The sequence below is a fragment of the Taudactylus pleione genome, unplaced genomic scaffold, assembly GCF_031769625.1.
Source record: "Taudactylus pleione unplaced genomic scaffold, aTauple2 ptg000334l, whole genome shotgun sequence".
Taxonomy (NCBI): domain Eukaryota; kingdom Metazoa; phylum Chordata; class Amphibia; order Anura; family Myobatrachidae; genus Taudactylus; species Taudactylus pleione.
The window spans coordinates 3096618-3123444 of record NW_028284735.1 but is presented as its reverse complement, the minus strand read 5'-3'; the positions used below and the strand labels follow the sequence as shown (position 1 = coordinate 3123444).

The 26827-nt window shown below is 44.2% G+C and overlaps 1 protein-coding gene across 1 annotated transcript in view; it reads right to left on the bottom strand.

Moving 5' to 3' along the window:
- Window positions 1–1115: 1115 nt before the first annotated feature.
- LOC148508926 (NXPE family member 4-like) overlaps window positions 1116–26827 on the bottom strand; it is a 123270-nt gene continuing 97558 nt past the window's right edge. Inside the window, exons 5-8 of the mRNA XM_088443790.1 lie at window positions 25101–25349; window positions 23080–23219; window positions 3967–4052; window positions 1116–1654 (exon numbers count right to left, since the gene is read on the bottom strand). Coding sequence (XP_088299916.1) covers window positions 1116–1654; window positions 3967–4052; window positions 23080–23219; window positions 25101–25349 — 1014 coding nt within the window. The remainder of the gene's footprint in view (window positions 1655–3966; window positions 4053–23079; window positions 23220–25100; window positions 25350–26827) is intronic.

Genomic DNA, 26827 nt, shown 5'->3' with positions numbered 1-26827 from the left:
TCTTTCTTTATTATATATATATATATATATAAAATCCAGTGTAGCCAGCACTCCAATGCTTAGGATATATAGCTGCGTCCTTGTGCCCTCCTGATTACCCTTCCTGGCCTGAAGTGGGACCATCGATAGTATGCAATAAAAGTGGCACTAATGGAAACAAAAGTCCTAGTATGAATCAACGTTTCAACGCCTTTCTGTCTTGCAGCATGCAACAGGCCAAATCAGAAGTGGATGTGTAGCAAATAGTAGTTGGAGCCAAGCACTGTTTCTGAGCAGGTTTGTAGGCAGGAATGGTGTCCAGGTTGTAGTCCAATGAGTGGGTTGAAATAGTGAAAACAATAGGGGAGGCTTTGTGTTGAGAATGGTATACAAATGGCTAGTCAATAAGTAACTAAGAGGGTTGTGGCCTGCACCGGCCCGCGAATAATGTTATATATATCAAAATGGCCCACGGCAGAAAAATGGTTCCCCACCCCTGATATAGAGCCATCATGTTACTAATTACAAAATATTAATAAATTAGACTTTATGATGTAGAGGGATAAACATCTATTGTATTCAAGTACAAATAAAGCAGTGCAACAAGGTGGAGAGGTGTCCAGGGGAAACACGTAATCAAAATTTTCATAGTAGAATTGTATTAGCCTTATTAGCATAATGGTAGCCTTTAAAAGTCAATATTTTAAAGAACGCAAGAGAGGTTATCGTGTTCATTGAGTTCAGTTGGATTCATTCCTTTCAGATTGAAAATCCAGTATGTTTCCAGTCTAAGTAACAGGCTGGATCAGTCTCCAAGGAGAGGTGCTCGAAGGTTTGATGACCATGTATTTCAGAGAGTTGAATGGGTGCTTTAATTCAGTAAAATGGTCAGCAACCAGTTGAACGCTCATTCCCACAGCGGTTATCTTCTTGATGGCTGAGCGATGTAGGGCCATCCACTCCTGTAGGGTGCGTTCAGTCTTGCCAACAAAGGGTAAGTTGCAGGGACATAGAAGTACATAAATCAATAAAAGCTCAGGCAGTTCAAATAGTACTTGATGTTTAAAGTATATTACATATTGTTATGGGAAAGTGTAGTTCTAGTAATCATGGATCTGCACATTGTGGCTGATGAGTTAACTATATATATAGGTCATCAGCATGTTGATCTCATTTCTTAAATATGGTTCTGGAGGATGTATCTCATTTGTGTTCCATGCAGTGGTCATATCCCAACCATTAACAAATCCAACATTGAGATCTTTGAAAACCATTTCCGTGATCAGATAATGAACAGATGCATGGAAATCACTCTCTGCTTCATAATTTTTATCCATTCCGCTGGTATTCTCAGTCTTAATGATAACCTTTGTTTCTGGGCTTCTGATGAAGAGGCGCTCTATAGCACGACGAATATTGAGGAGCCTTCTGATGAAATGATGTACAGGGTGTGATCTAAAATGAACTCCAATGTTCACAGCAATCACAGTATATTGGTTACCTCCAATTAAGTCAATTTCACGTGGGATAGAGCGTTCTTCTCTTTCTGATACAATTTGAGCATTAATAAATGGCTTTCTGTGTCTTTTCCAAACAACTTGTATATTCCTTACAACATCCACAGCTAAAATCTTCTGGGACCATCCAGTTTCATAGAGGTTAAGAGGAGTCAGTGCTGAAAAAAAGTCAAAAGTAATTGAAGAATGTGCTTTAGCAATTATGATCATTCTAATACAGGTTAGTCACACACAAAGTGGCAGTAATTGTGTTAGTATGGGGGTTCTTGCTTCCTATTGATTTACGCCAGCCAACACAACCATCATAATTAGTATCAGCACTTGCCGCAGCCCCATGCTAGGTGTAATACATCCATCAGAATAGGCAACCGTTCCCTATATGCATGAATTGGAGTCGCACAGAGCTTTTGTTACATGCCTACGACTGTCCCATGACACTCACACAAGTCAGAGAGGTTTCATGGAATCACCTGGGTCCTGTTGCAACCCAAAAACAACCAGTTTCACAGAAAGACAGATTTGGCCAATTTGAATGTTTAAAAAAGTTTCCAACACTATACAGAATCTGTAGTGGAAATGCAACTCTGCTCTACCAGCAATGTATAAAGAAATGGTTTAATTGTGTACAGTAGCTTAATGGATTTCACCAGAAATATCCCTTTGCGCACAATCATTTTAACTTGTTCCATCTTCAATATTTGTTTCTTTTTAAGTGGTGTCAAAACATCTACAGCTCAGTTTTCCAATACTTGGAGAAAATATAACTATTCATTTTATAAACATCTGAAGTCCAAGGTGATGGAATTTGACAGTAGAATATCAGGACAACAATATATTGAATGGGTTGTACAACCCTGATGATCACTTTCCTTAAATATGCTGTTTAGTAGTTTACAAATTATAGGTTGCTGTATTTCTTTTTGCATGTTCAAATCACAGCCTGTTGTTCCATCCTTTCTCAGTCAGATAAATAGTCTTTTAGGAGGCTATTTAATAAACAGAATTATCTAATTTTTCCAGTATAATAGCTGGAAATGTGATAATTATGTTTTCTTCATATTTAAGTGCAGTGAAAAGTATGGAGAAATCACTGATGTCACAGACTTTTCACTGTTTCCTGGTAACACTGCCTCCCCCATAGAATCTAATGGGGTTTTCTCCATGAGATATTTATATAAAATGGAGAAAATATATCTCTTTTTTTTAACTAACTTATTTCCATCTCCAGATGGTGATAAGTAGACTTTCCCCTTCAGTACCTGAGTTGTCGGCACTACATATTCATATACATATAATTATAGATGAGCGGGCCCGGTTCTCAGAGATCCGAGACCACCCGAACTTCAGGGATCCGATGGGATCCGAGACACAGCTCAGATCTCCACACTCGCTCCGGATCACTATTCGAGCCAAAACCTCGAGATCCCACTGTTGGAGCTAGAGATTTTGCCCCGAGCGACCATTTTCAAAGTCCCATTGAATTCAATAGGCTTACCACTGATTGGCTGATAGAGCCGTCTGTCACGGCTCTCAGCCAATAAGTGCTTGCCCAAAGACTTCTAATGAGAAGAGGAAAAGGAAGGCACATACTGCCCACCCCCCGCACTGACACTGCTGCCCCCCATAGCTGCCAACACCACCCGCACCCTCTGTGCTGCCGACAATGCTGGCACCTGCACTGACACTGCTGCCTCTTGCTGCTGACACCACCGGCACCACCATGCTGCTGACACCGCTGGCATCCTGCACTGAGGACACTGCCAGCACCCCCACAGTGTCGGCACCCCTGCACTGAGGAAACCACCGACACCGACAGCACCTCTGCTCTACCGATACTGCCAACAACCCACACTGAGGACACCGCTGGCACCCCCACTCTGCCAACACCCTGCTCTGAGGTCACCGTCAGCACCCCCACATTGCCGACACTGCTGGCACCCCCGCACTGAGGACACCACCGACACCGCCAGCACCTCCGCACTGCCGAGACCACCAGCAACCCGCACTGAGGACATCGCTAGCACCACCGCTCTGCAGACACCGCCGGCACCCTGCACTGAAGACACCGCTGGAACCTCTGCCGATACTGAAGACACCGCTGGCACCTCTGCCGACACCGCCAGCACCCTGCATTGAGGAAACTTCCAGCAACCCTGCCCTACATACTGAGTACACCATCACCCCCTCACTGCCGACACTCCCCCACTGAGGACACCGCCAGCACCCCCGCTCTGCCGACACCGCCAGCACTCTGCACTGAGGACACTGCCAGCACCCCCACACTGCTTCCCCCTGTACTGAGGATACAGTCAGCACTACAGCACTCCCACATTAAGGACACCGCCAACACCCCTGCAATTCCAAAACCACCAGCACCCCTGCACTGAAGATGCCGCTGGCACCCCCATTCTGTCGACACCGCCACACTGCCGGTACCCCCGCACTGAGGACACCACTGGCACCCCTACACTGCCAACACCACTGTCAAAGTAAGTGCCGTACTGGTGTATCCAACCTGCACTGTATCCAACCCACAATGTATCCTGCACTGTGGGCCTGGTCCAGCAAGGTTTGCAAGTTCAAAAACGCATGCACCTGGTCGATTGTTGCCTTCTGCGCATGCATCCCAGTGCGCGAACCAGCCACTGCGATTGGGACTGTGATCACAGTGACTATGCAGACCCATCGCAGAGCGATTGACAGGAAGTACCGTTTGGGGGTGGTGATGGGGGGTGGTCGGTGAAACGCAGGCATGTCATTGCATTTCAACACTTGTGTATAAATTCACCACAGCGTCGGCATATGCAGCATGAGCTCTAGCTGCATACAGGAGATTTAGGAATTTCTGGGTAAGGTCTGATCTGCCTTAATTGTGCATAAGTCTCTAATGGTACTTCATGGTACCAATGTTTTTGCAGACTTGCAAGGTATTACGGATGTGAGGAAAGGAAAGTGGGCGTCTTTATGTTGTGCTGCGGCATTGCATTGCGATCACAGTCATTTGCATAATTTTGCAGCAAAACTGTGTACGCATTTGCTGCCACGATCGCATCAGCGATCCTTGCTGAATCAGGCCCTGTATCCGACCTGTACTGTATCCAACCTACACTGTATACCGCACTGTGGGCCTGATTCAGCAAGGATCGCTATTCTGCAAATACGCACGCAATGCAATTGCTAATATCAGTGGTGATATGCATATGTTTGCATTTGCATTGCGATCGCAACTTAACATAAGGACACCCACTTTCCCTTACTCACATCCGTATACTTTGGCAACAAAACAAAATAATCGGTAACATCGAGTAACACCCGACCCATACGCAAAGTTAAAGCAGGTTAGACCTCACTCAGGAATTGCTTACTTCAGTGCACGCTATGAATCTGCATCTGGTATCGCAGTGGATAATTTATGCACGCCCAAGCAACAGCATTGAAACGCACTGGCATGCTCGTGTTCGGCCAACCACCCCCCCATCACCACTCACAAGTGGTGCTGCGCTATGCAGTCCCGATCGCAATAGCAAGTTCACGCATACGTACTGTGATGCATACGCATACGCAGAATGTAACAATCGGCCGATTGCATTCGTATTAGCAATTGCGATCCTTGCTGAATCAGGCCCCGTATCTGGCCTGCACTGTATCCAACCCACCGTATCTCGCACTATATCAGACCTGCACTGTATCCAACCCACACTGTATCCCACACTGTAACCGACTCACAGTGTATCCAACCCACACTGTATCCAACCCACCGTATCTCGCACTATATCAGACCCACACTGTATCCAACCCACACTGTATCCCACACTGTAACCGACTCACACTGTATCCAATCCACACTCTGTCCAACCTGCACTGTATCCAACCCACACTGTATCCTACCTGCACTGTATCCAACCTACTGTACACCATATCCCGCACTGTATCCAACCTGCACTGTGTCCAAAATCTACTGTATCCAAGCCACACTGTATCTGACCTGCACTGTATCCAACCTGCACTGTGTCCAAAATCTACTGTATCCAAGCCACACTGTATCCGACCTGCACTGTATCCGACCTGCACTGTATCCGACCTGCACTGTTTCTGACCCGTAGGTACGGAACATTGTTTTATGGTCTGGATTTTGGGGAACTGCTTAACAAAATGCTGATTGATCTGGGCATTATATAGGCACAGAGTGCCAGCCATCAGTGGCCCAGCGTCCCCATGAGGGAAATACAGATTGGGCACTGAGAATTGGCATGTGCTGAGGGCATGTGCACTTGTGAAGGGGGCATTCATGTTGGCTATTGCTACAGTATTTGCGCATGGTATAGTTTTTTTTGTGTGCTGCTTGTTAACTGCGACTACTTGTTTTGAGCAAGGATATTCCACGCCCAATTTTTAGTACATTTTTGTGTTGTATTGTTTTCTATTGAACGTACTTAGTTTAGTTAATTTGATTGGTTATTGCTAATAAATTTCTAGTTTGCAAAACATTTGTCAACAGAAATAACTGATGTGTATTTGTGCAGCTGCTCTGTTGGTTGCTTAGTTTAGCCAGCCAGCCTTTGGCCTATGTTGGTGAACAATATTGTCAGCTGGTCAAAATTGACAGGAAATTACTGAAAATTAATGTTATTGAGGTTAATAATACTGTAGGAACAAAAGAGACCCCAAATTATTTGATTTTAGCTGTTTTTATGATTTTTTTTTAGAAAAAATAGAGATCCAAAACCTATAGGGCTGCTCTTGTGTCTGATATGGTCACCGATGGTACATCGGTGCAGGATTTTACGATGCCGCCGATGGGTCGCTCAGTAGGAAGCCCACTGGTTGTGGCATTAGCATGAATGTCACATGAATGCAATTGACGTCACAAGGCCACTGGTGTGGGATCCCCATACAACACAGCGATACTTTCCAGAGGTGTTTTGGTGTGAGAAAGGAGACCGAGGATGGCGTGGTGCAGGTGTTTGCCCCTAGTGGTGCAGGATAAAACCATGTGGACACTATGTTATAAGTTACGTTTTTAAAATAAGTTCTTGTGCATTGATTATTTGTTATCATCTACCTGTGTATATATTAGGGGTGAGCGGGTTCGGATTTCTGAAATCCGAACCCCCCCGAGCCCCCCCGATCCGAGTCCGATCCGAGTCAGGCTCGACTTTTCCCGCCTGACTCGGATCTGAAATCGAGGCAAAACGTCATCTTCCCGCCTTCCGAGTCTCGCGGGTTTTGGATCCTATATAAGGTACACACGTCGGCGCCATTTTCTCACTCGGCTGTGGACAGTGAAGAGGGAGGGTGGGAGTTAGGGCTGTGTAGTGTAGTGTAGTGTAGTGCTGCTGTTGTCCACTACTTCAAAGTCCATAGGGGCTGGCTGTGTTGTGCTGTGCTGCTGTTGTTAATAGGGGCTGTGTCCACTACTTCAAAGTCCATAGGGGCTGGCTGGACTGTGTTGTGCAGTCAGTTCTCCATAGGGGCTGTGTCCACTCCAAAGTCCTGTGCAGTGTCCCAGTCCTAAAGGAGTGCTGTAGTGTTGTCCAGGGGGTGCTCTGTCCATCAGGGGTGCTCCCCCCAAGTGCTAAAAAAATAATATATTTTCTGTGTTTGTGAATTGTGTGCGCAGTAGCCGCACGTGCATCAACAAAGTAGTGCCAAGCGTGCGCCTGTGTCATAAGTAAAGGGCCGGCTGGCTTGACCGTTAAGGGTGCTGTAACCCCCGAAAGTACACTCCAGTCCAAACCAAAAAAAAAATTATTTTCTGTGTTTGTGAATTGTGTGCGCAGTAGCCGCACGTGCATCAACAAAGTAGTGCCAAGCGTGCGCCTGTGTCATAAGTAAAGGGCCGGCTGGCTTGACCGTTAAGGGTGCTGTAACCCCCGAAAGTACACTCCAGTCCAAACCAAAAAAAAAATTATTTTCTGTGTTTGTGAATTGTGTGCGCAGTAGCCGCACGTGCATCAACAAAGTAGTGCCAAGCGTGCGCCTGTGTCATAAGTAAAGGGCCGGCTGGCTTGACCGTTAAGGGTGCTGTAACCCCCGAAAGTACACTCCAGTCCAAACCAAAAAAAATATTATTTTCTGTGTTTGTGAATTGTGTGCGCAGTAGTCGCACGTGCATCAACAAAGTAGTGCCAAGCGTGCGCCTGTGTCATAAGTAAAGGGCCGGCTGGCTTGACCGTTAAGGGTGCTGTAACCCCCGAAAGTACACTCCAGTCCAAACCAAAAAAAAAATTATTTTCTGTGTTTGTGAATTGTGTGCGCAGTAGCCGCACGTGCATCAACAAAGTAGTGCCAAGCGTGCGCCTGTGTCATAAGTAAAGGGCCGGCTGGCTTGACCGTTAAGGGTGCTGTAACCCCCGAAAGTACACTCCAGTCCAAACCAAAAAAAATATTATTTTCTGTGTTTGTGAATTGTGTGCGCAGTAGTCGCACGTGCATCAACAAAGTAGTGCCAAGCGTGCGCCTGTGTCATAAGTAAAGGGCCGGCTGGCTTGACCGTTAAAGGGTGCTGTAACCCCCAAGTACACTCCAGTCCAAACCAAAAAAAAAATTATTTTCTGTGTTTGTGAATTGTGTGCGCAGTAGCCGCACGTGCATCAACAAAGTAGTGCCAAGCGTGCGCCTGTGTCATAAGTAAAGGGCCGGCTGGCTTGACCGTTAAGGGTGCTGTAACCCCCGAAAGTACACTCCAGTCCAAACCAAAAAAAAAATTATTTTCTGTGTTTGTGAATTGTGTGCGCAGTAGCCGCACGTGCATCAACAAAGTAGTGCCAAGCGTGCGCCTGTGTCATAAGTAAAGGGCCGGCTGGCTTGACCGTTAAAGGGTGCTGTAACCCCCGAAAGTACACTCCAGTCCAAACCAAAAAAAAATTATTTTCTGTGTTTGTGAATTGTGTGCGCAGTAGCCGCACGTGCATCAACAAAGTAGTGCCAAGCGTGCGCCTGTGTCATAAGTAAAGGGCCGGCTGGCTTGACCGTTAAAGGGTGCTGTAACCCCCAAAGTACACTCCAGTCCAAACCAAAAAAAAATTATTTTCTGTGTTTGTGAATTGTGTGCGCAGTAGCCGCACGTGCATCAACAAAGTAGTGCCAAGAGTGCGCCTGTGTCATAAGTAAAGGGCCGGCTGGCTTGACCGTTAAAGGGTGCTGTAACCCACAAAGTACACTCCAGTCCAAACCAAAAAAAAAATTATTTTCTGTGTTTAGCCGCACGTATATATCAAATCGATATAACATAAATGGAGGACCAAACTTTCTCCGATAAAAATAAAATAGAGAAAGATCAAGAACCACTTCCTCCTAGTGCTGAAGCTGCTGCCACTAGTCATGACATAGACGATAACATGCCATCAACGTCGTCTGCCAAGGCCGATGCCCAATGTCATAGTAGAGGGCACATACAATCCCAAATGGCAAAGTTCAGGAAAATGACCTTGAAAAAGACATTTAAATCAGCTGAAGAGAAACGTAAACTTGCCAATATGCCATTTACGACACGGAGTGGCAAGGAACGGCTAAGGTCGATCCCTAGTATGTTCATGACTAGTGGTTCAGCTTCACATGACGATGGAAGCACTCCTCCCACTAAAAAAATCAAAAGAGTTAAGCTGGCAAAAGCACAGCGAAGAACTGTGCTTTCTAAGAAGATATCACAAATCCCCAAGGAGAGTCCAAGTGTGGTGGTGGTTGCGATGCCTGACCTTCCCAGCACTGGACGGGAAGAGGTGGCTCTTTCCACCATTTGCACGCCCCCTGCAAGTGCTGAAAGGAGCACCCACAGTCCACTTGCTGATATGCAAATTGAAGATGTCACTGTTGAAGTACAACAGGATGAGGATACTGGTGTAGCTGGCGCTGAGGAGGAAGTTGGCGAGGAGGATTCTGATGGTGATGTGGTTTGTTTAAATCAGGCTCCGGGGGAGACAGTTGTTGTCCGTGGGATGAAAAAGCCCATCACGGTCATGCCTGGGCAGAAGACCAAACATTCCACCTCTTTGGTCTGGCAATATTTCTATCCAAATCCGGACAACAACTGTCTTGCCATATGTACCATATGTAAAGGTGAAATAAGTAGGGGTAGGGACGTCAACCACCTAGGAACATCCTCCCTTATACGGCACCTGCAGCGCGTTCATAAAAAGTTACTGTCAAGTTCAGAAACTTTGGCTCAGACCGTAAGCAGTCCAGGGACACCTAAATCCCGTTGTCCTGTTGTATCCAAGCGCCTGCAAACCACACCGTCAACTCCCTCCTCGTCAATTTCCTCCTTAGTCAGGATCGGAAGTAGTCCTGCAGGCCATATCACTGGCATGACTGACTCTCCTATCCGGGATTCCTCCGGAGGATCCTGCATTGCTACGCCTACTGCTGCCGCTGCTGCTGTTGCTGCTGCTGCTGGGAGTCGTTCATCATCCCAGAGAGGAAGTAGGAACACCACTACTTTTACTAAACAATTGACCCTCCAACAGTCCTTAGCGAGGAGGATGAAGTACGACAGCAGTCATCCTGAAGCAAAACGTATAACTGAGGCCTTGACTGCTATGTTGGTGTTAGACGTGCGTCCGGTATCCGCCATTAGTGCAGTGGGATTTAGACAATTGATGGAGGTAGTGTGTCCCCGGTTCCAAATCCCGTCTAGATTCCACTTCACTAGGCAGGCGATACCGAGACTGTACAGAAACGTCAGAAAAAGTGTCCTCAGTGTCCTGAAAAATGCCGTTGTACACAATGTCCACTTAACCACGGACATGTGGACAAGTGGAACAGGGCAGACTAAGGACTATATGACTGTGACAGCCCACTGGGTAGATGTATCACCTTACGCAGCAACAGCAGCAGCGTCACCAGTAGCAGCATCTCAGAAACGCCAGCTCGTTACAAGGCAGGCTACGCTGTGTATCACCGGTTTCAGTAAGAGGCACACCGCCGACAACCTCTTAGAGAAACTGAGGGAAATCATCGCCCAGTGGCTTACCCCACTTAGACTCTCCTGGGGATTTGTGATATCTGACAACGCCACCAATATTGTGCGGGCATTACATCTGGGCAAATTCCAGCACGTCCCATGTTTTGCTCACACAATAAACTTGGTGGTGCAGAATTTTCTGAAAAGCGACAGGGGCGTGCAGGAGACGCTTTGGGTGGCCCGAAAAATTTCTGGCCACTTTCGCCATTCAGCGACTGCGTGCCGAAGACTGGAGCGCCAGCAAACACTCTTGAACCTGCCCCGCCATCACCTGAAGCAAGAGGTTGTGACGCGGTGGAACTCAACCCTCTATATGCTTCAGAGGATGGAGGAGCAGCAAAAGGCCATACAAGCCTATACATCCACCTATGACATAGGCAAAGGAGGGGGTATGCACCTGACTCAAGCGCAGTGGAGAATGATTTCCGTGTTGTGCAAGGTTCTTCAGCCCTTCGAACTTGCCACACGTGAAGTCAGTTCAGACACTGCCAGCTTGAGTCAGGTCATTCCCCTCATCAGGCTTTTGCAGAAGCAGCTGGAGAAAGTGAAGGAGGAGCTAAGACGGAGCGATTCCGCTCGGCATGTGGGACTTGTGGATGAAGCCCTTCATTCGCTTTGCCAGGATTCCAGGGTGGTCAATCTGTTGAAATCAGACCACTACATTTTGGCCACCGTGCTCGATCCTAGGTTTAAAGCCTATGTGGTGTCTCTCTTTCCGGCCGACACAAGCCTGCAGAGGTGCAAAGACCTGCTGGTGAACACACTGTCAGCTGAAGCGGAACGTGACACGTCAACGGCTCCTTCTTCATTTTCTCCCGCAACTGGGGCTGCCAGGAAAAAACTTAGGTATCCTAAGCAACCCGCTGGCGGTGATGCAGGGCAGGCAGGACCAAGTTTGGACATCTGGTCCGGACTGAAGGACCTGGCAACAATTTCTGACATGTCTACTGTCACTGCATATGATACTGTCACCATTGACAGAATGGTGGAGGATTACATCGGTGACAGCATCCAAGTAGGCATGTCAGACAGTCCATACCTGTACTGGCAGGAAAAAGAGGCAATTTGGAGGCCCCTGTACAAACTGGCTCTATTTTACCTGAGTTGCCCCCCCTCCAGTGTGTACTCCGAAAGAGTGTTTAGTGCAGCCGGGAACCTTGTCAGCGAAAGGCGTAGGAGGTTGCTTCCACAGAATGTGGAGAAGATGATGTTCATCAAAATGAATTATCAGCTCTTCCAGGGAGACCAGCCTCCAGAACGTACAGAGGGACCTGTGGTGGTGGATTCAAGTGGGGACGAGTTAATACTTTGTGAGGATGAGGATGTACACACTGAAGAGGGTGAGGAATCGGTGGATGAGGAGGATGAGGATGACATCTTGCCTCCGTAGAGCCAGTTTGTGCAGGGACACATTAATTGCCAGCTTGTTTTGTGGGGGCCCAAACGAACCAATCATTTCAGCCACAGTTGTGTGGCAGACCCTGGCGCTGAAATGATTGATTTGTTAAAGTGTGCATGTCCTGTTTATACAACATAAGGGTGGGTGGGAGGGCCCAAGGACAATTCCATCTTGCACCTCTTTTTTTCTTTGCATTATGTACAGTTTGGGGCCTAGTTTTTCTAACTGCCATCCTGTCTGCCACTGCAGTGTCACTCCTAGATGGGTCACGTGTTTGTGCCGCCCACTCGTGTCGCTTAGCATAGTCATCCAGCTACCTCGGTGCAACCTTTTGGACATAAAAACACTATTGTGAGGTGTGAGGTGTTCAGAATAGACTGGAAATGAGTGGAAATTAAGGTTATTGAGGTTAATAATAGCATAGGAGCAGAAAAACCTACAAATTCTGAGATTTTAGCTGTTTTTATGCTTTTTTTCAAAAAAATACAGATCCAAAACACAAAACCCAGAACCCAAAACACGGAAGGGTGGTTTTGGCAAAACCAATCCAGATCCAAAACACGAAGAAAGATCCAGATCCAAAACCAAAACACAAAACACGAAAAGTGGCCGGTGCACACCCCTAGTATATATATATATATATATATATATATATACTGTATATATATATATACATACAGTATATATATAAATATTTTAGGGGTGAGCGGATTCGGTTCTACTCGGTTCCGTTCGTTTTTTTTAACCGAATCTTATTGGCTATCCAAAACTCGTGACAGCGGATAGCCAATAAGATTCGGTTTAAAAAACCGAACGGAACCAAATCCGCTCACCCCTAAAATATTTATATATTTAACAAGCAACTTTCTGGCGGAAACCCGAATTCTTTCACCTTTAATAGAAAGTCTGTAGTGTCCTTAAGTATACCTGGGGTATTACTAACAACTGGCTGGAATAATAACCTTTTTTCGATATATTTTTATTAATATTGTTTTGGTATCTAGCACATTTTTTGGTTGAACCTTTTTTGTGCACTAATGTTTCTGCTTTGGGATTTACTTACTTTATGTTTTATTCATCTACGTCTATGATTGCTATTAGGTTGCTTTATTCTATGTATTTGTGTCCTTTTTTGTGGGGGTATTGGTGCCTGTCAGACATATTAGAATGTGCTCGCCTGCCTTAATTACTGGCCTCTAGTAATGCTACTATACATGTGATTGACGTTCTGTTTGATGATGACATATTTTGTTTACACACTAAGGGCGGAATTCAATTCTTTCCAGCCCCTATCGCGCCCGACGGAGCTATTCTATTCTTGCTCCTGTCGGGCGCGATCAGCTGCCAAGCACTACATTTCAGCTTGCAGCCCCAGGGGGATGAGAGCAGAAATGTGCGAAAAGTGACATGTTTGGGCGCACAAACATCACTTTTCGCGATCGCGCCCAGCACTTTGGTCGGGTTTAGCTGCTTTATGTGGCTAAACCTGACCTCTATGGGCGCGATCAGCGTGAAATTCTGGCACAATTGAATAGCGGCCCGCGATCTCCTGTCACTTTAGACGGGAGATGCGGGCCGCGAAATCAATTGAATTCCGCCCTAAATGTGCTTTTTATGCACTGGTGTGTGATTGGCCAGTCTCTCTATGTCATATCCCGCTGGAGAGACCTGAGTGGGCGCTGGACCCAGCGCGACTCGGGCGTCTCCATGGTGATGTGCGGGTGACGTAGCGCCGTAAGATCTGCACCGAGTGGACATGGCACTAATGGGACAACGGCAAGACAGGTGAGGCTCATTCCCGCTGCTGATTAGGCACCTCTCCTAACTATTTAAATAGCTTGCTTGACTATTTCCTTGTGCACATGATTAAGGTGGTTGTACACAAAAACGGCTGTCGGGCCTGGGCTTTAATGATTGGTCACCAGGTATACCATAAGTACTTTTGTATACTGGCTTCTGTTATGTGATTCACAGCTGTTTACTACACTCGAATTCCTGAGCATGGCTCATCTTTGCCGCGATGAGCCCGTACGTGCGCAGGCATTGTGGCAAAGCGCAGGAATCACCAGGCTACGAGCACTCACAACTGGCGATTACCTCATTGAAGTCTATGGTGTCCGCATCCATACGAACGCACATGCCATGGACGCGGGCATGCTAGTAGTGCCATATATGCTGCGATGATGGATGAGCGTGGCTACATCTGTATATTATATATATATATATATATACATACATACATATACAATACATATATATATATATATATATATATATATATACATATACACACTTCAGCCTTTTGATAAAACTCCTGTGAGAGGGGAGAAACGCGTCAAGGGAGAGAATAGAGACCTGCATTTGTTCCTTAGAATTGCCAAGAGACCACACATTGCTATTACTCCAGCCCCGATTCACTCACCCACCGCAATACATCCCGTTTGATGTGCTCACAGCCAAGAATCTGCCAGAGCGTCCAGATCTCCCGTGGATTATACCTACGGTGAGCGGCTACACAGCTTGCAGATTGGGTTCCCTCACTGCATGTGCTATTGCCGGAGAGAGACCATGCTGTGCCTTTATCACCTCAGCCAGCATAGGAAATACACCATACATACGTTGTGCTATTGTCCTCCTGGTCAACACAAGAGGCATTTGGCATTCACATTAATACCTATTCATTGCATGAGCACTCCGGGATCTCTGGAAAACTATAACCTGACCAACAGGGGAGCGGTGAGTGATCTGTGCCTATTAGACATTTTTTGCTGGTTTCCCTCTTGAGAATTGGGAAGTGGGACACACATCAAATTGTGACATTCTCCAACAGGAGTTTTTTCAGGCATCTATTTTAATAGGAAGGAATTCAATCATCTGTGCACTCACCTCACTTATAAACCCTTTTTTTGAATGGGGACTATGAATATATTCCTTTTATTCTATACATTGGTGCACTGATGTAATATTTTATATGTTGATTGTATATTCACTAATATAGGAACTGCAGTTCTATTTTTCTATGTATTTTTTATGAATAAATAATTAGAATGAATAAACTTCTGAATATTGAATTGTGCCTATAGTGAGTAATAGCGCAGAAATTTTTCTACTTTTGTTATTCTTAGAGAGGATTTGTGTCAGTTTCCTCTGTATGTCAGCTGCTGTGGATTCACTTAAGTTCCCTGATTGAATAAGCGCACAACTGTGTTTTGATATATATATATATATATATATATATATATATATATACACACACATATATATATATATATATACATTACATACATACACACATCTGATCTTGTATAGTTTGCCTGAATGCAGATGTAAGATGGTAGCTCCAGTTTCTAAATAAGCACAAGTAATGCACTCTAGACACTGTGGAGCATCTAAGTTATATAATGAGTTTTATGCCATATAGCACAAAAATGATGGATGTCCCACTGTTTGCCACTCTGTATGGCAGAGGTTTGGTGTTTTGGTTTCTGGGGCACTTGCCACAGATATGCACTTCAGCATTTCTATGCACAATGGGGCTGATTCGGAGTTGAGAGCAAAGCAAAAAAGCAAGTAGCTTTGTATATGGAATAAACCATGCTGCAATGGCTGTTTTTGCAAATAGCCCACAAATACTCGACAGCTATATTTTACACTTCATTTGAGTTTGGACACACCACTCTAAGATCGAAATCTCTCTGCATCTTTGAAATCTGCTCCACCTGTAGTGCAGAGTCAGAGCCAGCCCTATTCAATTTGATGCCCTAGGCAAAATTTTTGTTGGTAGCCCCTAGCAGATAATCCCACCATTAAGCTTAGTGTTTATACACGTACACCAAAAATACCCCTTTGTTTTTATGGCTTATATTTTATTGTTAAAGAAATACCTGCTAAACACAAAATATACAACTAATTAGGCATCCTCCTTTGTTACGTCCCACAGCGCAGAGGTGAATGGCATACAATTAGTCAGTCAGACTCATTATACTGCTGCTTGCTGGGGGTCCATGGGAGGAGGAGCTTCTGCGGCTGGGCATGCACAAACAGGCCTCCTCCAGAGACCAGCAGGGCCGGATTAAGGGGAGGGAAACAGGGGCGGTCATCCCGGGGCCCCCACACACAGAGGTGCCCCCACCACTAGAGCACGCAGGGGGGGTTTCTGAGTACCTAGAAACCTCCCCTGATGGACCAATTTTGTCTCCTACCGTTGCTGAAATGGGAGCGGAGCCAACACGACAAGCCCCGCCCCCATATGACCCGCAAATCGTGACAGTACGACACGAGGTGGCGGGGCCTAATGAAGTGAGCAGCAGCTGCATAGAATGTAAGTATACTGTTTTATTGTTCATATATGTGTATGTATGTGTATATATGTGTATGGGTTATTGTATATACAGTATGTGTTTGTGTGTATACTGTGTGTCTATATATATATATATATATATATATATGTTTATGTGTGTGTATGTGTTATTGTATATTACAGTATGTGTTTGTGTGTATACTCTGTGTATGTATGTGTTTATGTGTGTTTTATTGTATATACAGTATGTGTTTGTGTGTATACTGTGTATGTGTGTGTATATACTATATGTATATGTATGTGTTTGTGTGTATGCATTATTGTATATACAGTATGTGTTAATGTCTGTATACTGTGTATGTGTTAATGTGTATATGTGCTAGTGTGTGCATACTGTTTATGTATGTGTTAGTGTGTATGTGTTCATGTGTGTGTATACTGTATATGTGTGTTTGTGTGTATGTTATATAAAATATATGTTTGCTACATATATCATACCTGCCTACCCTCCCGATTCCTGCGGGAGACTCCCGGATCAAGGCACAGTCTCCCGATGCCCCGGAAACTTAATTAAATCCCCCGCATTCCTCTGCTGTCGGAAATTGTAGAGCACCTTCTCTAGCTGTAATTGCAGCTGGCGGCCACCAGGGGGAGAGCTTATGAAAGAGAGGTGTCCAAAATTGTAGAGCTTCAGCAACATGGCTGCCACCCTTCTGTAGTGAGGGCAGTATTTACCCTCTCCTCTAGTTATCCCTGCTCTCTGCTGCTGGAAACAGGGCCATGACAGATGCTGTGTGGCTGTGCTACAGATAAAGAATAGTAATGTATTACTGTACTGTATGTGTCTTTGTCAGGCACTATGTATGTGGGCGGTGCATGGTATGGATAGGGGGGCTGTATGCTGGGCACTGAGATTGTGTGTATAGTGGGTGTATGTTGATCACTGTATGGGGTGTGCATGCTGGGCACTGTATGGGTATGTAGTGTGCATGCTGGGCACTGTATGGGTATGTATGCTGGGCACTGTGGTATATGTGGGGGTATATACTGGGCACTGTTGGTATGGTGTGTGCATGCTGGGCACTGTATGGGTATGGGGTGTGAATGCTGGGCACTGTATAGGTATGTATGCTGAGCACTGTATGGTTAATGTGGGGGTATATACTGGGCACTGTTGTTATGGGGTGTGCATCCTGGGCACTGTATGGGTATGTATGCTGAGCACTGTATGGTATATGTGGGGGTATATACTGGGCACTGTGTTGGTATGGAAGGATGCATGGTGATTACTGTATGGGTATGGGGGTGTATACTGAGTGTAAGTATGGGAGGGTGTATACTGAACATTATGGATATGGGGGTGTTTGCTGAGCACTGTATGGGTATGGGGGTTGTGCGCCTTCTGGGCACTGTGGGGTAGATGCTAGACACTGTATCGGTAAGGAGCATACTTACCTATCCTGCAGGAGTCTCCTGGTTCACTGCAGGAAACACCCTGCGTGTCAATAGATATGCACAGAGGTGGAGTTTGACACAACCTTTGAGCAGAGCATGACATGTCCCGTTAACAACGCGCCACATTCCGCATTCTACAATCTCCCTGAAACTAGTTTTCAAAAGTAGGCAAGTATGACATATATATTATATGTGTGTGTGCGTGTTTAATGCGTGGTGGGTGAGGGGGGTAGGCTCCATGTGGCTTGGTGGGGGCCCCCACAACTTAGTTGCACCAGGGCCCCCACAAGCCTTAATCTGGCCCTGGAGACCAGTGGCCAGTTTTGTTGATGCCCTCTGTGCAGAGTCTGCTACTCTGCTCCAGCCTCCCTGGACCTGCTTGCTTCCGCAGCGGCAGCTGTCTGTGAGCTGCCTGCTGCTGTCTGATTGGAGCTCCGATCACCGGCTGTTCTGCCGCTGCCTGCCCACTGACTGTTTGCTGCTGCTGGGCTCGATTGGAGCTCAGCTGACAGCACTGATCGGGTCCATCAGCAGCAAACAGAGGACGCTGTGCAGCAGCAGTAGCAGCTGCCCCATTTTATCAACAGGTGCCCCGTGCCTCAATGCTTGTCCCAAACCTCAGCAAACCACCGGCACTAGGTGGGCTTGGATGCCCCTAGGCAATCCAAATGCTCTAGGCAATTGCTTAGTTTGCCTATACCTTGGGCGGGCTCTGAACATGGCTTTACCAAGTGCAAAATTATTTGCTCTGTTTTGCTCCAAACTCAGAATCAGCCCCAATGTGACTGCCCAACACAACATTACTTCATGTGAGCATGATACCCATTCAGGGGTGAGCTGGGCTAGGGAGCAGGGTAACATCTGCCCTCAGGATGGTACACTCTAAAGCAATTCGGGTAGTGCTTATCTGCCTGGTGGCTGGTCTATGTCAGACTGAAATGTCCTGAAGTCTGTATTGGGCTGGCAGCAGCATGGTCCCCTCCCTCAGACTTTTTTGTAAATGCTGCATGACTGCCTGATGTGTGTCGATGTTTGCACAGAAGACCGACATTGGACAGATATGAGAAGGCAGCAGTAGGCGTCTTGTGTCGGCTATACTTTGGTAAGCATTAGCATTTTTAGCTACTGCGATCCGTATGCAGTTGCGATTGCATTTGCGTCCGCTGCTGAATCAGATCGATTCTCCAAACAAACAGGTATTGTAATGGAGCATACACATGGTCAGATTTGTCAGATGTGTCAGATGAACGATCTGAACGATTTTGATGAACGATTTGACCAATGATTTGAACGATGTTTGACTGCATTAAAATGAATGGAATCATCCAAACACATCAGATGTCAGATATCATTATTTGACCATTGGGAATGTGCATCAGATTTTCCTTCAGATATGAACGATTTAACTATTTTTTAAATCGTTAGGTAATTGTGAACGAAGGATCTTGTGAGGAAACAGGCAATAGATGAGACAAAAGTACTTTGCAATAAACAGGTATTTGCTGATGAAGGATCTTATTAGTAAACAGGTAATGAATGAAACAAAGGGCAACATTTACTAAAGGTCGGTTTTTGGTCGATGTTAATTATTGGACAATTTTCTGTCAATTTTGCAAATGGAGATTTACTGATTATTAAAGTCAAAATCGACCACAAATTGACCTCTAAATCATACTTGCCTACCCTCCCGATTTGGTCGGGAGCCTCCCGAAAATCGGGTGCCGCTCCCGACCTCCCGGGAAGGCAGGCAAGTCTCCCGGAACCAGCCGCAGCCATCCCGCACCCCCCGTTGCCGGCCACGCAGTATGCAGCTCGGGGATCAGATGAAGCGATTTGCCTTAAATCGCGTCATCGAAGCCCCGCCCCCCGCAGTACAGTGCCTGTATTACGGGCTCTGTACAGCGGGGGGCGGGGACACGATGACGTTTTGAGCCACCACGCCCCCCGCTCCGCCCACCTGCTGTGTAAAGAGTGTCGTCCTGGCTGTCCCCTCCCAAAAGGGACAGCCTAAAGGTAGGCAAGTCTGCTCTAAATAGACTCCCAAACAAGTTAGAACATCGTGAGAACTGTCTGGGCGCAACAGAACAAAATAGCTGCCTGAACCGAAACAGGGGTACCCTCAAACGCAATAACAGATATATAAGAAAAATGCTAGGTGTTTGGCGCTAGTTCTAATGTTCTACAGTACATAACTCCACCTGTGGATCTTTAAAAATGTGTCAGTGAGTAATGAATACACCTGTGCACCTGCTGGGTGACCTGGAAAACATGAAATGTGTGGGGTCCTGAGGACCGAGTTTGAGAGCCACTGACATAACCTATTTCCTACACATATAGCAGCATTAAAATAGACATCCGACACAATTATACACAAAACAATGTGACATGTACTTAATTCCTTTTCTTAGGTGACGATTCTCCTCTTGTCACCTTGTAGCAATGAGATTAATTGTGTATCATAAAGATGAAAGATAGAAAATTTTAATTTTCATAGTGTAAAACGTAACAAAGATTTATTAGGTTCATCCATAAACAGCACTAATATAGTGTGCAAAAAACTGCTTCCTTAGAAATACAATCACAATGCAGATGGGGACGTTACCAGATTTATGTGATTGGTAAAGCAAGTAAATAGGTTATGTAGAACATTAGAATTAGCGCCAAGCAAGTTAGAACATCAGCCCAACCATCGATACTTTACATAGAGGACTATAGAATCTGGAGATTTATTAAAGGTTGGTTTGGAAATTGTCCAAAAATCAACCTAAAAATCAACCTCAAAAAAGACTTTTATAATATATGCAAAGAATAGAAAAGTGCGCTGTTCAATCAAAAACACAAAGGAGGAAACCCGGGGTTTTTGACTACCCGGAGAAACGCGTCAAGGAATTCCGCTTGCTCCTGTCTGACCATTACTTATCCTGTTGTTTGAGTCCTGTCCCTGCATGAGGAGTTTTTCGTGAGTTCATGGAGGCTGATTGTACCTACACTGGTGAAGCACCTGGCTCTACGGAGCACTCAGTGATCGGCTCCCAGCTTGCCAGCACCACCAGCTCCACGCTCCCGCTGACGAGCGGTCAGAGCGCTACCTCCTCCAAGAGACCGCACTTGTAGCTTCTCCTTTGGGACACTTGGACATTGGAGAGACATACTGGTAACTATCCTGCATACATGCAAGCTATACTCCCGCTATTAGCGGTCGAGTTACTATTTCCCCACATCATCTATACATTGCTATTTGCATGGTGATCTCTTGTCCGTGTCCATTTAGTGGTTCCCGGGAGCAGCTACCTTAATATTGCTGGCTCCATATTAATATGACAAACAAGCTCATCAATTAAATACTGCCTATTACTGCATAATTCAGGATCATTTTTCTAACTTTGTTTCCATCTGGAACAGACTCATTATTATATCAACAGCTTGGTCACATTGTGTCCATTTAGGACGTTCTGAACATTGCACAGAATATTGCTAATTTGATGCTCATGTTGGGATTGTCATTTTTATTATCTGGTATTTACTGTTATTAAATCTTTTGTTATATTTCCACATTGAATTGTTCCTTCCATAAACCAGCGCTCCTACACACCTTCTTTTATAAAATATAAAATCAAAAGTGCGCTATCAATCAGCAGCCAGTCAAAGGTTGTCAACCTTTAAGGAATATGAAAATATATATATCTGGAGACCGGCGCTTATATACCAATCATATTAAAAATCAATACCATTTATAGAGAGACGGATGTATAAGAAATCATATATCACATTTATTAATTATACACATAAAATCATAAATATCAAAGTAAAGACATCTCATTCAATATCTCATAAGAGCATAAGTGGTATTCAGTGTTCTGTAGTTATTCCAGCTGCTAGAAAGTCCCTCATTGGATGGTTATTTTGGGCACAGGCTGTGTTTTAGCAAGACGTCAGGAAAAATAAATATGCAGCAAATATTTACCAAGTGGAGTGATCTTAGTATGGCAGTCCAATTAGCAGCTAACTGCAAAGCAAAGTGTTTTTAATGGTCCACTTGTAGCTGTGTCCTGAGTCCGATAGAAGGATGATCCGAACAGCCTGACTGGTATGGCCAAAGTCAACGAGATACAGGGGGTCACTTCCAAAGCCAATGCAGCAGTGTAAGGAATCGCTTAACGTGTTTTGATGGACGATGTGCGTCCAGCTTCATCAGAAGCATGTCCCTACTGTTTCCTTAGAGCTCTTTATATACCTCTTTACTTAAGGCAATCTAAAACACTTGTGCATAAATTAAATCTTATAAACTAAAAAAACATCCATTTCTCATATATAAAATATAAAAAAACTATCGATAACAGGAAGGCAATCCTACTTCTAACCCCTTGATTTGAAAGAATCTACATAAATAAGCAATCTACTAAAGTTAAAACCAACCTCATTTGTTATTCATGCAGTCTCTATATTCCAGTTTTAGGTCCGATCACGTGATGCAGATCTACCCATGTGATATTAAAAGATCAATCATGTATCCTTCTAATCGTTTCTAATGTTGCCTAGCAACTGTCAACTTTAGCCCATGTTAGATCCGATAACGTGATGTAGATCTACCCATGTGATATTAAAGTATCCTTCCGATCGTTTCTAATGTTGCCTAGCAACTGTAAACTTCAGCCCATGTATCTCGGCAATGGATGTTGTTCTATCACATGACTTATATCCGCTCACGTGACCATAGAAGCCCCGATTATATATCCGTTGTTAATAAACAATGTTACTCAGTTATCATTGTCATCATTTAGATAAATAAATATACGTACTGCGCTCAGCTTAACCTTAATCTAGGCTAGGAAGATGGTCTCGTGTGGACTGATATATAAACCGTGAGAATCAGTATGATTATGAAACAACGAGGGGTTTTAATGCAAAAAACGGGGGGGCATATACAATTCATATGTATACATCACAAAATGTACAAAAACAAATAAAGTAATAGGGAAGGTGATAATATATATCACTATTTGTAGCAAAGACAAATAGATGGGTACATAAGTGATAAACATTAATCAAATACAATGATCAATAAAGATGGGCATGCATAGGAGATCATGAATGAGATATACTGCTGTTTGTACAGATGTTTCAATATCAGAGCTCAGAATGTGTCCAAAGTCATGTAGTTGGACAGATTGGTCTTTAGGAATGGGGTTGTAGCGGCGTCCCGCTTGTAATATGGTATAGTCTAATGTAGCGCTAGATGAGGTGCCCGGGTGAAACTTCCTGAGGAAGGGAGTACGGAGAGATCGGCAGCCAGGGGGTTAACTCTGACCGACTGCCGCTGACTCCCGTGCAGGTGCCGGCGGTGCACCTGTTCCCAGGCGTCCGCCGGAGCTGCAGTCCGGAACAGCTGCTGCCGTGGTGTGGGAGATGCTATAGTCAGACTCTGTGTAGCCAGTGACCATACGTCCCTCTCACATCAGAGACTTACCTCCCTTGGTACCGCCGCTGACTGCTCCTTCCTCTTGCCAGCTGTGCTGGTCTGCAGTGCTTGTCTGCCCTTCGTTCTGCCTGGTCTCCTGGTCTGGTCATGTATCGGGCCCTTCTCCTCTGTGTGTTTCTCCTCCGCTTCTGGGTATGGTCACGTGGGGGTTATCTAAGCTGCGGCCACAGAAGTAGCAGTATTTCTCATGAAGATCTCTGAATGTAGAATAATTGTAATGATCTTATGGTGGATTAGTTGTCCTCCAACGCGTTTCAGCCCAATGGCCTTTTTCAAGGAGTTGTCTGAAAAAGGCCATTGGGCTGAAACGCGTTGGAGGACAACTAATCCACCATAAGATCATTACAATTATTCTACATTCAGAGATCTTCATGAGAAATACTGCTACTTCTGTGGCCGCAGCTCAGATAACCCCCACGTGACCATACCCAGAAGCGGAGGAGAAACACACAGAGGAGAAGGGCCCGATACATGACCAGACCAGGAGACCAGGCAGAACGAAGGGCAGACAAGCACTGCAGACCAGCACAGCCGGCAAGAGGAAGGAGCGGTCAGCGGCGGTACCAAGGGAGGTAAGTCTCTGATGTGAGAGGGACGTATGGTCACTGGCTACACAGAGTCTGACTATAGCATCTCCCACACCACGGCAGCAGCTGTTCCGGACTGCGGCTCCGGCGGATGCCTGGGAACAGGTGCACCACCGGCACCTGCACGGGAGTCAGCGGCAGTCGGTCAGAGTTAACCCCCTGGCTGCCGATCTCTCCGTACTCCCTTCCTCAGGAAGTTTCACCCGGGCACCTCATCTAGCGCTACATTAGACTATACCATATTACAAGCGGGACGCCGCTACAACCCCATTCCTAAAGACCGATCTGTCCAACTACATGACTTTGGACACATTCTGAGCTCTGATATTGAAACATCTGTACAAACAGCAGTATATCTCATTCATGATCTCCTATGCATGCCCATCTTTATTGATCATTGTATTTGATTCATGTTTATCACTTATGTACCCATCTTTTTGTCTTTGTTACAAATAGTGATATATATTATCACCTTCCCTATTACTTTATTTGTTTTTGTACATTTTGTGATGTATACATATGAATTGTATATGCCCCCCCGTTTTTTGCATTAAAACCCCTCGTTGTTTCATAATCATACTGATTCTCACGGTTTATATATCAGTCCACACGAGACCATCTTCCTAGCCTAGATTAAGGTTAAGCTGAGCGCAGTACGTATATTTATTTATCCATTTGCCTATTTACAGTGTCAGCTGTACCACTTACTGCAGCTCGCCAACCATACCCATTCTCAGTGCGCAGATATCCTACCTCCTCTTCTTCTAATTGTCATCATTTAGTTGAATGCAATAATTTGCTCCTAAATTGGTTGTTTCTAATCTCATTTAATGAACTAATATAAACATTATTTTTAAACACTCAATTAGATTCCAAACGTGTTGCTAAGCAACTCATTTCATGACCATGCCAGTATTATTATTACTCTTTATTGCTAGTTGTTCCTACATATATTCCCATGTTATTTTAGCAAAAGATCTCAGACTGTACATCTCAGTAGAAGATATTGATCCATCGTATGTTTTATATCTGCTCATATGAAAGTCCAATCATTACTCGCTATTCATTTTACTTCACTGAGGTCATTTTACTTCACTGAGGTCACCATCTGATGATATTCGTCTAGATATCACTTCACACCCCTGTTGATGCGGGATGTGTGTGTATAAGGCTGAAACGTCTAGTGTGAGGAATGAATATGATTTTTCAACTGAACGGATTGAATTAAATTTAGAAAGTGTGTGGTATCTTTCAGATGGGACCTCTGTGTACTCACCCGTGGTTGAAGAAATGAGTCAACATAAAAGAATAAATTAGAAGTGAGGGAATTAATATCAGAAACTATAGGATGACCAGGTGGTGAAGAAAGACTTGTGCATTTTAGAGAGACAAAAGGTGGAAGCGGTGGGGAACTGAACTTACAGCAGATTCCAACATTTCTTTCAAGGACGCTAGATAGTCTGATGTTGGATCTTTTGTCAGGACTCTGTAATATCTAATGTCTTGCAATTGTCTATGAACCTCTATTACATAATTGGCACGATCCATAACCACCAGAGCTCCCCCCTTGTTCGCCTCTTTTATAACAATTGAGGTGTCCTGGGTCAGACTTTTCAAAGCTCTCTTTTCTTCCCTCGAAAGGTTCATATTGTGTCTATTTTTGTTTGGATTCTGAGAACAAAGATTCTTAAAATCTTCTAACGTAATTTTGTAAAACGCTTCGATGCTACTGCTATTAGCGCTTACTGGAGAAAAAACTCAGATTTTAGCTTAAATTGTGGTTGATTTTTTTTAATATTGAATATATCTATTACTGGAGATATTACATTGGTTGTATTGTTTTCCTCCCACTATTCCTCAAGGGAATGTAGGAGCATATCGTCTGTTTGATAAAAAAAAATCGGAATAGAATTATCGTTTAATCTTTTAAGATTCTTATTAGCAAAGAAGCGTTTATGGCATAAAGTTCTTATGAACTTATTGAAATCCACAAAAAGATCAAATATATTTGGTTCACTTGTGGGAGAGAATATAAGTCCCTTCCTGAGGAGAGAGAGTTGGGAAGCATTCAGATGTTTAGAGGATATATTATAGATATTCCTAGGCTTCTCCTCCTGAGTACCTTCTGGATCAGTTAGATCCTTCTTATGTTCTTTTTTACTTTCTTTCCCAGCTCTTGTTCCTCTGAGCTTGTGTCTCTTCTGAGTGTGATTGTTAGATCCTAGATTGTATGTCTGGGACTAATCTCTAACAAATCCCTCTTTTCTGTTTGATCTTTATATTCAATATATTCTTTATATCTAAACTTTTGTGATTCTTCATTTTTGTTTGTATTTCTGATCTGTTTTTTTCTAGCTCCCATGGCATTCAGGGAACTTTAAATCTATTTTGTTGAAATCTATTCTTGGAGATATGATCATAGTCAGAATATGGACCACCTATTTTGTCCACTGTAGATGCACACACTTATTTTATTGGTCCCTTCATATATTTTGTTCCTATTTTTATTTTTATATCTAAAGTCTCTCACTTCATAGTTTTTATAGTCACTCAGATCCCTTTTAAATTTACTTTGTTTTATTTCCATTTGATTTTTCTCAAAACCTATTATTCTCTCAATTACTCTATAATCCCTCTCTTTATATTCTAGTAGGGTAGAGTACTTCTCCATAGATGACTTTAATATTTCTATCTCTTTTTCCAACTTTTGTCATTTTTTAGTTCTAAATGTAATAACTAATGTCATTAGTGCTAGGGAGCAATCATCCAATAATTGGTACTATTCTTGTCGGTATTCAGTATTCCCCTGAAAATGGATGGTTTAAAATATCCGTAGACCCCTTGGAATCATTTTCTTATCTATATATTGATGCATATTGACACTATCTAACCAATTCCGAGACTCTGTCTTCAACAAATCCTTCAATTTATAAAAACATTTATTCATATCAGTATTAGAATCTTCAGAAATAACATCTTTCTGCTCCTCCCAATGGGTGAAGTAGGATTGCCTTCTACTTAATTGATCATTAAAATTTGAAAAACAAAACAACTCATAACTGCAGCACTTTAGAATGACAAAAAAAACTTTAAACAGAAATAATATATAAAATCAAAAGTGCGCTGAACAATCAGCAGCTAGTCAAAGG